This window comes from Lygodium microphyllum, chromosome 21 (genome assembly GCF_053477565.2).
Source record: "Lygodium microphyllum isolate KBCC chromosome 21, Lygodium_microphyllum_v1.1.10, whole genome shotgun sequence".
Taxonomy (NCBI): domain Eukaryota; kingdom Viridiplantae; phylum Streptophyta; class Polypodiopsida; order Schizaeales; family Lygodiaceae; genus Lygodium; species Lygodium microphyllum.
Window position 1 is genome coordinate 114,193,271 of NC_141155.1, and position 13,678 is coordinate 114,206,948.

Here is a 13,678-nt window from a genome sequence, read left to right on the forward strand (position 1 = left end):
TGGCTATTTTATGGCATGTAATAGGCATTAAGAAAGGGGGAGAAGATACATCCAAGCTCTCATTTAGATTCCATGAGGATGAAAGACTTCAAGGAAACTAGGAGTCTCATTCCTGCAATTCTAGAGCTTGCATAGTTTCTTTGCTAGTTGTATCAAGCCATTTGTTGAAGTTAACCACTCTCGTAGCGTAGAGAAGGTGATCTAGACTAGGCACTCATGTGCAAGAGTATCCTTAGGTGAAATGAGGAGAAGCACAAAATAGATAAAATTTCCGTGTAGCCCACTAAACTCCAATCTCCAATCTCTTTTTTTACAAGAGTTAAAAAGTAAAAGCCTTTCCCAATGACACCAAGTAAAAGCCTTTCCCAATTAACTTGAACTTTGCGAGCACTACTCTTGCACCATAAGTTTGCAAAAAAGACTTTTGAAACTCGTCTTCTAGAGGTAGATGCCCCATATAATAAATGCCAAGATAAGTTACTCATGATTATATGTGTGCATCACGTGGGCTCAAAATAAGGTATTTTTAAAATACAATTTTTATACATTTTTTACATACATAAAGGTGTAATATAAAAGGGTTATTTAAATGTTGAATAGAAAAGGGTTATGTTTTATTTAATAAAAATTCACATATAAGGATTTTTATAAATAGGCCTTGAACGCATGTGATGTAAAGGATATACATATAATAACTTCCCTGAGAATAAATGAACATGCCACATACAGAGAAACCAACATATCATTTGTTTTTCTGCATATCTACCTCCCTAAGTTGGTAATGATAAAAAGTTGAGCTCCATCTCCACATCACTCCATGGCACCTTCCTATTATTGTAGAATGTTATTTCACTGATCTCTACCCCATTCTACCCCCTCTTGCCAAGTCGAATGGCTTGGATAGTGAGTTGCCACGTGCAACTGGAATAGTAGTGGGTAGCTAACGAGATTAAGGCATAGCCACTAACACAACATGCATCTTTTTTCATTCCCTTCTCCCTCCATCCTCTCTTTTTACTTAAACCACTTTTTAAATGCAACCATTCTGAATTATAACTAGTTTCACAATATAGCCACTGCTAGGGATTCCTTGTATATCACATTTGAGTAATATTTCAATTAGTTTATTTGTGTGAGTATGATCAATTATGCCATCACCCTTAGGGATTCATTATACAAGGTATTCTAGTAATATCTCAATTGGTAGATTTGTTTGAGCTTTGATTAATGATACCAAATGATTATTATTTTTGTACTAGCTTTGACTCAAAGAGCCAAAAAGCTTGAAGCAAGTCCATTCAATTTTTGCTTGGGGACCAAGAATTAACAAATATTTGTTTGAGTTGATTAATGGTACCCAAGGGATTAATATTTTTCTTCTAGCTTTGCCTCGGGGGACCAAAAAGCTTGGAGAGCAAGCCCATTCAATTTTCACTTGGGGACCAAAAATCTTGAAACAAGTCCATTCACTTATCACTCTTGGACCAAAAAGGTTGACTCTAAGACCCAGGTTAGAATTGGGGCTAATAGGGTGAACCCCACTCCCCCTATTAGCTCACAATTGTGCCTTGTGGCATAAGTGGGATTTGCTTGCCCCCCACTTCACCCCACTAAACATTGAAAATTGCACTCTCTAATGCAACACTTTTAGGTGTTGTCGAATAATTTTGCTTGCTTTTTTGAAGGTCAGAATCTTACAACCAATCAATGTTTAATGATATTTTCAAATCTTACACTTCACCTCACAGTCTCTTCTCTCGCATGAGAATGCGACTTTGAACATTTATGGGGGAAGAAAGCCTTCCTCCTACCACTAGAAGCTCAGGTGTGACCGAGCTCTAAAGAGGTGAAGTTGTATTGTGCAAGTGGAGTCAAGTTGTCACATACTCACATTAAAATATATGATAATTGTATAGCAGCCAACGGACCCTTTTCACATAATCTCACCTCTTCTGAGCATTTCACGGCATCTCACTACTTATAAGAAACAAGAAAAACCTAAGTCTGTTGTCCAATGTGGATGCTTTAAAATTGTGCCAATTCTCTCCAAAATGCTTGTAAGACCTACTTCTAGAGAGTGGAGATGCGCCAAATATTGGCATGCTAAATATGAATCACATTAGAAAGTGCCACGGATTTGTTGGAAATTCTTCGAATAACACATTAATTGCTTAACTATAGCTTTATCTAAGAGTGGATTCAAATGAGCGACGGCAAAGATATATCAAAGGGGCGTGCTTTTGATGTGGCATCCTCCAAATGGCTAAGACTTACCTCCTCTTTCCACCGGACCCGCCCCCTTTCCACCAACCCCTCTACTTCGGAAGAGCCTTGGCACTAAGAAAAAACCTCTCTTTACCTTCTTGTAGCACACTGTGCCTCTGGTGTCACTATTCACACAAGGAGGCGGAAGGTTGATCATGTTTTGCAATGCTGCCGCCTCCATCTGAACCCAGCCTAAATAAGAGCCCCTCCCCGCACAGGTAAATGGACTTGGAGGAGGAACTCGAGCCAGCTTAAAGCAGCAACTCCGGAGTCCCCACATCAGGAGTAGTTCTTCCAAATATCACATTAATTGCTCAATTGCAGCTCTTAGCTAAATAAAAGCTGCACAAATATCCAAAGTTCCAATCATTAGCGGTTCCCAATTTGGCACTTTGCTCGAGCGACATACATAGCATGGGAGTAAAATACACTCCACCTATGCTAGTATTTAAGTAGTGGAGTTCTATTCTATTCTATTCTATTCTGTTGCATATCCTGTTTCAAGCTTCAGCATCAGCAGCAGTGTAGGCTGTGGAATCATCTCAAGCTGTGGAGATTTCAAGAAGAATTATAAATCATTTTGCAAAAAGGATTGAAAAACGTCTAAGAAAAGAGTGGATCCTGTTTGCAAGAAAAGCGTCTTTATTGCTATACAAAAGAGGACTATATTATTTGCTATACAAGATGCGACCTGGTAGCACTTCTCTCCATTCAAGCCTTCAAAACAGGCTTTAACAGAATCCTGATTCTGTGCATATACAACAAAAGATGACCAGCCACGAACAAGCAATGATTACCTCTAAACACTTCGATACACTAATGGATGATCCTGCAGCTCACAATGTAGCAGGCACCTGCATTCGATTCACTGTGATGGCCTTATATTCTGGATTGAGGGAGGATACAGTACAGTTTTGGCTCCTGTTACTTCCATCACAGCCTTGGTGTAGGGCTTGCCCTGCACCGGTGACTTCTCCACGTAAAAGAACTGGTACAGCCAATCAAGCAGCTCGGGTGCAAAAATTCTGTAGTAGTAGAAGGTTGAATACCATGCCGGGACCTGTACGTACCGCTTCCCCTGAACCGCTCCTGCTACAATGGCCTTCGCGCAGTTCTCAGCAAACTCCACTGGCCAAGGCCCAACTTGTGTCTGCGCCAATTAAAGGATAGAGCAAGCTGTTAATTATAGGTCCTCTCTCCAGCCTGATGAAACCCATCTTCTATCTATCAGCTAGCTATTATATACATGAGTGCAAATGCAACAAGAACGTCGAGCATAGAGTAATTAATTAGGAGCTGGGGGCCTTTACATCACGTTGTTCATCGTCCATTACTAGCCTTCCTTCACGTGTCATGAACTTTCCTTTTGTCATCTCACTCTCAATGTATCCAGGGGTAACAATTGTGATTCCCACTGATGGTCCCAACTCTATCCGCAAGGTCTCGTAAAAATTGTACACTCCAGCTTTTGCTGCCTGGACAAAAGAAAGAAAAACCACCAAGTTACCCAGCGAAAGAAAGCATTAAAGCACCCGCAGAAACTTAGTTAAGACCAACTAATTCACGGTTATAACACCTTTAATGATAAACTCTGTATCCAGTTGTATGCACAATGCACATACGTTAATACCATCTGACAGTCTGTACAATGCGTTGCATGCAACCTTCTTATAGCAATTACCAACAACATATGGTTTGTTGCATCCTCTCGTCGCAGTTTCGGTGGAAACATGTCTTGCATCACCTCTAATTAATGCAGTTTGTATCGAATGTATGCAACACACATACATATCACTTACGTTGTAAATACTCATTCTTGGAATGGGAAGCCATGCTACCACAGATGAATTCACAATTATCTTTCCTCGTCTGCGTTTTAGATGTGGTAGGGCATAGAATGTTGGGTATATGTTGCCCCAAAACGTAATGTCCTGCAAAAGTACATGTTAAAGAGCTGTCACAGGACGGCTTATAAGAATTACATGAGGAGTGCATACAAATTTTGTGCTGATTGGAGCACCAACGCTCCAGGACATGAGAGTTTGGGGTGAGGGAAGATAATATATTTCGTATCATGACTTATAAGATGGCGCTGCAGTAGAAATTTACAATTCCGAAGACATGAATCTTGCATGTCTTACTACTTACCATAACAGGAGTGCAGGCAGAGACGTCTGCTGCTTCCTCAAACAGGAAGCTGTGAGATATACCAGCGTTGTTAACAAGATGGTCAACTGTGATCAGGAGGACAGCTTCTTATAAGATTCAAGAAATGAACCGCGAATTAAACATAAAAACTAATATCGAACACAAGGACGGATCACAAGCTGGTGCAATTAGCTGCTGGCGCACAGAAAGTCTGTTTGTTTCAACTTACGATGTCCAAAGCGCTGGATTGTTTCATCGACAAACCTTTTGCAGTCCTCTTTCTTAGCTACATCTGCCGCTATCACGTGTGTGTGCATAGCTCCCAACTTCTTTGCTCTGTCTGCTACGGCCCTAAGCCTCTCTTCTCTACGAGCCACAAGAACCAATATAGCTCCACGCCTTCCATACTGATAAGCTACATGCTGCATGGTATCCACATCACATCAATATATTAATGAATCGGATATTGAACAACTTGCACAAAATCAGATCATAGCATAGAATCCAACGTTGGAATTCTGGGCTTAAGTCGGTCGAAATACAAAAGTGCAGCTGTTGTTTGTAGACAGCACTACCGAGTACTTTGAATGCGCCAGTCCCGTTAATCGATCAGATCATAGAATCCAATGTTTACTTCTGGGCTTAAGTCGAGTATCAGCCTCTCCTGGATTTCAAAGCTTATGTCGTATCCTGGGGACTCATGGAGGTGTAATGTGGATAGTGGTTCAGTTCTCTTCTCTGTTTTTAAGTGGGATGGGGGAGGGTCAAAATCTGCAGCATTCAATCTGAAGCCTCTGTTAAGAGAGTGAGTTGTCCTGGTTATTAGTTGGGGAGGGAGTAGCCTGCATCCAATGTAGGACTGTGACCATGGGGTTAGAATATTTAATGACCATGTTCCATTGATGTTCTATGAGATTTATCCATGGAATATTGAAACCACATGGCATAAAAAACACGGCGCTAGATGCGAGAAGGAAGGCAGTGACATCTACTCTCTGACTGTAATCTAAAGTCAAGAAGTCCTCATTCGTCTCAATATTCAGCATACCATGACCATCCAATAAGAAATTCACTTATGTCAATTGTAATTATTTATATGTATGTATGAGTTACACAACCCTCTTCTTATCACCCGAAGCAAGCTTTGATCAGCTCGTGCATTAAAATGGGGTATTAAGATGATCAAGTTGTCCTCAAGATTCTGGTCTCTTATTCAGAATGGTTTGAGTCATTCAAGTCCTAAACGTAAGAATTCTATGTTGTTTATTTACCTGCTAGACTAGTGAATATCTTAGTAAGCCCTCAACATAAGAACTCTATGTTGTTTCTTTACCTGCCCTTGTTGATATTCACTGGGTACCCATTTGTCTTCTTGATGCCTCTAGACACTGCTGTCCTTCGTACACCATTTGATCCACTGACATCGTCACTCTTCTGATAGAGAATTCATATACATATTCAAGTATCCCAATTCTTGTTACAATTGAGTCGTATAATATACATATGCAAGTGTGCTCATTTCTTGCTATAACGATCTGCAATATATTACGTCTCATTTCTTGTGCACTAGGTTTGCTAAAATACTTGCCAGCAGTTCTTGTTACAATTGATTCATGTAATATACACATGTAATTGTCCTCACTCATTGTGACAATCTGCAATATATATTCTCTTTTCTTGGTAGCACTAGGTTTGCTAGCATGCTTTACAGATATTTTGTGGAGAAAGTATCGCATTGGTTGTGCAGATTTGAATTCAACCTTGGTACTGAACAAGGGTGCAATTTTCGATTCTGGTGAAGAATGGGGTGAACCGTGAAAAAAGCTGCAAGATGCTCACGCCACAACGGATAATTCAAGACTGATAGCCTCTCCGAAATTCCACCCTTCAGCAGTCCTTGGTTGGAACTTGGATCATGGGCTGCTAGGAAAAACGTCACTCTGATTCCAATGACCTCTATCAGAAGCATACCGTCTTGCATCGTACAATGCACTGTCTTGTTTGCAAATGACCTGATTTAAAGGGCAAAGCATAATTGCACCGGCTCGATCATTGCTTGGCATGTGATTTGGACGAGGGACATTGTGACACGCAGCTGCCTGCACATGGGTCCTAAATGTAGAGGACATCATGCACATCGATCGAGCTTTAGATTAACCTTCAACAATGGTATGATTTCTCCAAGATAGAAAGGAGGCGCATACATCGTCATAATTTCGTTCTGCATGTTGTACATAATCAGTGCGCCCGAATTAATGTTATGGCTGGCATGAATATGTGATCATTGCCCCGCCCCACTCTTCTCGAGATCAAGAATTGTTGCCCTGCTAATGTGTTCTATTGAAGACAAATTCTTATTATTATTTGGACTTCGGCAATGGTCAAACTAGGAAATAAAACTATATATAGCTAAATGATCACTAGAGCCACGATAGGATTCTCGTATAGCTAAATGATTGCTAATCAGATGCCATCACATATTCAAAGCGAGAACGCTTAAAATACTGAGAAACTGAAGACCGGATTTATCGTTTAAGTAAAGGATCGCTCTGCAATAGCTGCATTTTCATAGTTGCTCCTGCTTCTGGTTACCGTAAATGAAGGGGAAAGGATCTCTGTGTTCAAGAGAAGGATCATTGATGCCTATAATACTCTCATTGATGCCTATAATACTCTGTGTTTTCTTACTATCCACACTTGAAAATCTGATTAACTATTTATTTTGACTACATTCATCATGACTTAACAGTAATCATGATAATCAACTACTTACAGCAAAAAGAGTCCAACATAATAATAATCAGTCTACAAATCAATAATGAGCTAGAACGGGACGTCCAAAATATATATGAGAATGCAAAACCATCAAACTTAACAGTCTAACATGTCGAATAGATAGAATGATCATGATCTGCATTACCGCACCAATGCCCGATGATGCCCCAGTGATGAGGACCACCTTGCCTCTCACATTCTCCCTAAAGAAGAAAGACACGAATCCCTTCGAGAACCGCAAGAAATAGACGGTGGGCAATGAGAGGAGGAGCGCGAAGAATCCAAATGGGGGAATGGTGAGGTCCAACAAGCTCTGAAAGATATCCATGCTGTACGTCTGTGCTGCAGCGGCTTATGATCAATATAGTCAGTCGAATTATAACAGTCAGACAGACAGAGATCGTCAGATCAGAACGTGCCAGTGCCGGTGCCAGCAACAGCAATTTTACAAATAAATTGTGCAGCGGAGCAGCAATTTATAGCTGCTAGCCTGCTGCTGTATTCTATGTATATATTTATAGCCGCAACCTAATGATAGCTACAAAGGCCTCATGCTGAAGCAGGCTTGATCATCATCAATCATTTTCCTCCTCGTGCGCGCAGCAGATTGAGCGAATTGTTATGAGTTATTCACGGATGATTTTTGTGGGTTTTCTAGGGTTTTTCGGAAGCGGGAGGCGTTATAAGTATTAATCCCATTCGTTTCTCCAGAAGAAGTTACGTGGTCCGCATGCACGCCACCCACAATGGCTTTCTAAATCTGGTATGCGCTGGCCAGTACAATTCCAGTATATTAATTATTAATCAGTATAATCATTGGTAAGAGCGGCTAGTATCGGATGCCACAAAAAATGTTAACGTATAAGATAATCGAAACATGCCTATAAAATAAGGGCTTTAGTATTCTATGTCAACCCTGTTAATCAAGAATATTAATATTAATAATCTAGCAGAGAATTAATAGACCTTCAACTCTACTACTTTATATTTTTCGTTCTTTCTTAGGGTAAGGGGGCCAATTGCAAAACCGAAAGGCAAACACCTTCGGACTAGTGATGTAACAAAAAAGGAGGAATGCCTTGAGAATCTTGCTTAGGTGTCACTCATTGATTTATCAAAAAATGTTACCTTGCCGGCTTGCAAGTGTATAGTGTACCCTTACCTCTCAAAATTGTATTTTAAAATTGTATAAATTATTTTGAAAATAAAAAATTCAATATTAGACTCATTCAATTACTCTTGATATCCCCTATGTGCACATGTATTCAAATCTCAAAAACTATAAAAATGTGAAATCCCCTCTCCCCCCCTCAACAAAAAAAAAAACACATCTTTTTCCTTAGGTGTCCTATAGTTGCCCCCCTTACACTAGGCAATCTCACGAATCTTCATATTTCTCCCAAATTTGCTAGCTATTCTTTCACCAAAAAAAGATTTGGAAAAGAAAGGCAATTCAGCAAATGACAATCTTTATTGCTCATTAATGTAAACAAAATGATGATAGATCGAGGCTTGTTAATGATGTCCTTTGTGTGTGAGAGTGTGCATGTTATGTTTGTTTGCAAGAGGAGTCCATTTAGTTCTAGTGGCATGCAAACAATATGTGGCTGTTGTAGAGTTGTTTAAGGGCCATAGAATACCAACTCTTCGATCAAAATTTCACAATTATAAGATGTGGCATTTCACAATCCATGTTGCAACTTACAACTATGCTCTTCTCTCTCTCTCTCTCTCTCTCTCTCTCTCTCTCTCTCTCATATTACCAAAGTATAGGATGTATGTGTGCAAAGTCCCTCTTGCCACAAGAGGTGCATTTCATTATGAAAGGACAAAGGAAAGAGTCAATCATATTTATTGTTTGAGTAATTATTGGCTTTTTCTACAACTTGCTTAAGAATAGCTCCCTATCTACTTAAAGAGCAAAGCATGTAGAATAAATTATCACCACTCTAGACTTTTAAAACCACAATTTGGGCTACACATTCCTAAAATGTGCGATCTACAAGACCAACCAAAACTACTTACAAGATCATAAAGTTATCACTTTTTGAATAGGAAATTCACAATAGCGACCTACAATATCCACTTGACATTTACAAGGTATCCTCTCATTCCAATTTATCACTACCAAAAGATAAAATTAGCTTTGTTAACCAACAAGTATGCTTTGCTAGATTTAGGTGTTAAGAAGGCCGATGTATGTAAATTTAGTCTTTCTTGTCATGGAACATGTGAGTTTAATGTTAAGAGGACAATTACATCAAATCATATTTTATTAATTTGATAAGGTTTTTGTTTGAATACTTATACCACTCATTTTGGTATTATGACAATACTCAAGGAGTAGCTCTCTATTAGATTCCATAAGTGCAACAAAGTATGATGCATTATAATAGAATCGAAGAATAGATGCAATCTATTGATGTGCATTAGCAAGTACATTCACTTAAGTGTTTAAATTTGCATTTATACTGACAATCATTAAATAGAAGTTTTGTTGTTACCACGTGTTTAACTACAACTAGAGATGCGATCATTTTAGGAGCGTTTATATTGGTGTTTAACACCACACCTATAGTTGCACCTAAATGTGTTTATAAGCATGTTTGTAAGTGTCCTTAAATTGAGAACTATTATAAGTGTTTTTACGAGAATTTATAAATGTTCAAAGTGCTTTTACAAGCACATGTATATTCATGTCTAGTGGTGGCTAAAATTGTGAAGTTAAGTGTCACTAAATTGATTGCTTATTACACATTCTTTATTTAATAACTTTATATTAGTAAATTAATGACTCACCTTTCTTTAAGCGTTGATGATAATCTAGCATGGCCATGAGACCATTTAGAGACCAGTATTCCCAGTGCATCACTTAATGAGGTGATCATCAGAGCACTGTGACAGGGATATCTGGTACATGTAGTACAAGTTATGAAGGGGGAAAGAAGTGTCTGCCAAGTGTAAGAGTGTACACAAGAACCAATGAGTTACACATAAATGAAGATGGATTGAGTTCTAAGAAGAGGAAGTGCATTAGCCTTATGTACATGTATTTATGTGTGCATTCAGGGACGCATGGGAACGTTTACTTGTGTGTAATGAGCATTGCATTCATTTGGGGTCATCCTCTCCCTTACAAGTCAAGGTTTAAGTTCATTTCTTTCATTAAGAAAGACGAGAGAGGTAGTTCTCTCATTAAGAAAGACAAGAGACATGATCCTCTAGAAGTGAGGAGAGAAGCGATTTTCTCTTTCTAAGGTCTAAAATGACACAAGCTTTTGTGTGGAATTCAATCTTAAGGTTAAGGCCCAAGGCAATCTAATGAACTCTCCTTATTTATGGCTCAGCTAAGGTGTCGGCCTTTATTAGGCAATTTGAAGTTGTTTTTTTAAAATGGTAATTTCTTAGAAAAGTCCAAGCTCAGGTGTGTAGGCATGCACTTGAAAGACACTGCTAGCAATTGGTGGTTGACTCTCATTTTGGAGGGAAGGAAACTTATGACTTGGGAAAAGTTCAAGAAGAAGTTTTATACTCAGTTCTTGCCTCCTGATTTTGAGAATAATATCAAGAAGAAGTGGGATTGGCTAAGCCAGAAAGAGCATGAGAAGGTCACTAGTTATGTGGACAAGTTTTGGTCTACTCTTCTCAAGGTTACTCCTTTCATGAAGATTAGCGATGAAGAGAAGAAAAGGAAGTTTGAAGCTAGCCTACTCCCTCATTTACACATAACCACGAAGTGTATCCACATGAAACCTTATCTCCAATGATGGAGTCTGCCATCATAGCTGAAAGTTTGCATACACCTGGTACATCTTGAAAGTTAGAGATGAGTTCTTATAGAGCTAGACAAGAGCATCTCTATGATCAACCAAGAGACAGGACTAATGGAAAAAAACCTAGCTCTATCCATGACCAATATTCAAAGCCAAAAGGTAACAAGAAGAAACACAAGTATCTCTCACCCTTTGAGATATAAAAGTATAAAGAGGAAGGAAGGTGCTTTCTTTGTGGTGAGTTAGAGCATATATTGAAGCTTGATTGTCCTCACAAAAGGAAGGAAGAAAATGTGATTAGAGATCCTCCTCTGCCATCCTCAAATTCTATTTTGGATGTGCAAGCTAACACTCATTCAAATGAGAAGAAAATACAACTCGTAAAGGGTTGGGGGACACTCAACAATCAATAAGTTTTGATACTCTTTGATCCAGGGTCCACATATAATTTTGTGTTAGCAAATATTGTTGAAAGGCTACAAATTCCACCAGGTCAATTGGGAACACCAATTCAAATAGTTTCGGCATTTGAAGGACTTACAACCAATTCTACTCCTATCCAAGGGATGTTGAATCTTAGAATTGGGGATTACCATGACCAAGAATCTTTTCTACTTGCACCCATTCATAACTGTGATGTTATCTTAGGCATGCCTTGGCATTACATGATTAGACCTCTTCCCAATTTTGTTAAGAAGACCCTTGCATTTCAATTCAAGGGTCGAAACATAGTATGCATTGCTGATGCTAGAGATTGGCCTGTGCCAATGGTTAGGCATGTTAGCATTTCTAAAGAAATGAAGAAAGCCATTTCTGCATACATGATTTTTGTGAGAGAGTCAAAAGAAGCTAATGATTCAAGGGCACTTGATGTCTCTAATGAACACACAATACCAACTAATGCTTCTAAGTCTCAGACTTTAAAAGAACCCCTCTCTTTAGTTGATCAAGCGAGACATGATTTTGTTAAAAAATATGAAGATTCTTTTAGTGATTCACTCCCAAGAGAGTTACCTCCTAAGAGCCTGGAAGATCACACAATTGATCGTATCCCAGGCAGTTCGACACCTAACCAACTGCCTTATCGAGTAAGTGAAAGTCAGCACAAGAGGAGATCCTAAAACAAGTAAATGAACTATTGGAAAAAGGGTTAGTTCAACCTAGCTCTTCTCCATATTGCTCTCCAGTCTTAGTTGTTCAAAAGAAAGACGATTCTTTCCGTATGTGCATAGAATAAAGATCTTTGAACAAGATCACAATCAAGAATTGTTTTCCTATCCCAAGGATAGATGATATCTTGGATAAGTTGTAAGGGGCTAGTATCTTTAGTCACCTTGATCTCAAGAGCGGCTATCACCAAATACGGATAGCACCTAAAGATATTCATAGGACAGCTTTTCGTACAATGTTTGGACTATATGAGTTTTTAGTCATGCCATTTGGTTTGACTAATGCACCTACCACATTCAATCGAATGATAGAGAGAATTTTCAGACCTCACTCAAAGTTCACACATGTCTTCTTTGATGATATTATAATATTTTCACAATCTAAAGAAGATCATAGAGAACATATATCTATTGTTTTTCAAGAGCCTCGCAAGCATAGACTACATGTTAATGCTAAGAAGACTGAATTTTTCCTTTTGGAAATTCATTACTTGGGCCATATTGTTTCTCACAATTTGGTGAGGATGGATCCTGAGAAGATTCAAGCCATTGTTGAATGGCCTACACCTACTTCTGTACATGAATTTTCTTGGGCCTATGTTCAACATACTGGAGGTTCATACGAGGGCGTATGTTGCATCTCCTCTACATGACCTTTCTAAGAAGCGAATGCCTTTTCGTTGGGGATCAAGGCAACTACAAGCCTTTGAAAGAATTAAGTTTCTTGTGACTCAAGAACCAGTTCTCATAGTTTCGGATCTTCAAAAACCTTTTGAAGTTCACTGCGATGCTTTTGGGGATTGCATTAGAGCTGTGCTTAACCAAGAGCATCCTGCAATAGCATTTGAGAGTCGACGCCTCAAGGACCATGAGCTAGATGCTCCAGTAAATGAGAAAGGGCTTATGGTGGTGGTACATGCTCTTCAAGTATGGAAACACTATTTACTTGGTGTAGATTTTGTTATTAAAAAAAATCACCAAAGTCTAAGATACTTCCTCACTTAGGAGAAGCTCTCAGAGAAACATATGCGTTGGGAAAATTTCTTATGTATGTTTCATTTTCAAATCCTTCACACATCTCGAACTAAGAATGTGGTAGCAAATGCTCTATCACGGCGATCTCGAGTGAATACAATCACAAATGCTTACCATAACGAGTTCATGGATTTACCCAAAATGTATGCAACTCATTTCGATTTCTCAACCATATGGGATCAGCTTAACTTAGGTCAGTCAATTACACCTTACTCAATTCGAGATGGTTATTTGTATCATCATCAAGCAATTTGTATAGTATTACCATTGTGACACAGGGTAATGGATGAAGCACATGCATCTCCATATGCTGGACATAGGGGTATTCTACCCACTACTCAAGCATTGGAAAGATATTTCTTTTGGCCCATTCTTAGAGCTTACATTGAAAGATATGTCCCGTGAGTGCAAGATATGCCAAAAAGTAAAGTATAACAGGCATAAATCTCTTGGTCTACTGAAGCCGTTACCTATTCCCAATGAGCCTTGGGAAAGTATAGCCATGGACTTAAT

The 13,678-nt window shown here is 39.0% G+C and overlaps 1 protein-coding gene across 1 annotated transcript; it reads right to left on the reverse strand.

The window, feature by feature from the left end:
* Positions 1-2,911: 2,911 nt before the first annotated feature.
* LOC148018453 (11-beta-hydroxysteroid dehydrogenase-like) lies at positions 2,912-7,827 on the reverse strand. The gene is made up of 6 exons (XM_087661437.1): positions 7,334-7,827; positions 4,643-4,835; positions 4,414-4,499; positions 4,065-4,196; positions 3,576-3,740; positions 2,912-3,415 (listed from the first exon to the last, which is right to left on the reverse strand). Exons 1-6 carry the CDS (start codon positions 7,514-7,516, stop codon positions 3,131-3,133), a joined length of 1,044 nt encoding a protein of 347 aa, XP_087517563.1. The 5' UTR covers positions 7,517-7,827; the 3' UTR covers positions 2,912-3,130.
* Positions 7,828-13,678: the final 5,851 nt, after the last annotated feature.

Coding starts and splice junctions, on each gene's coding strand:
- LOC148018453 (XM_087661437.1), bottom strand. CDS start 7,516: ATGGATATCTTTCAGAGCTTGTTGGACCTCACCATTCCCCCATTTGGA. Junction 4,197..4,413: donor CTGCCTGCACTCCTGTTATG/GTAAGTAGTAAG, acceptor GTACTTTTGCAG/GACATTACGTTTTGGGGCAA. Junction 3,416..3,575: donor TGGACGATGAACAACGTGAT/GTAAAGGCCCCC, acceptor TAATTGGCGCAG/ACACAAGTTGGGCCTTGGCC.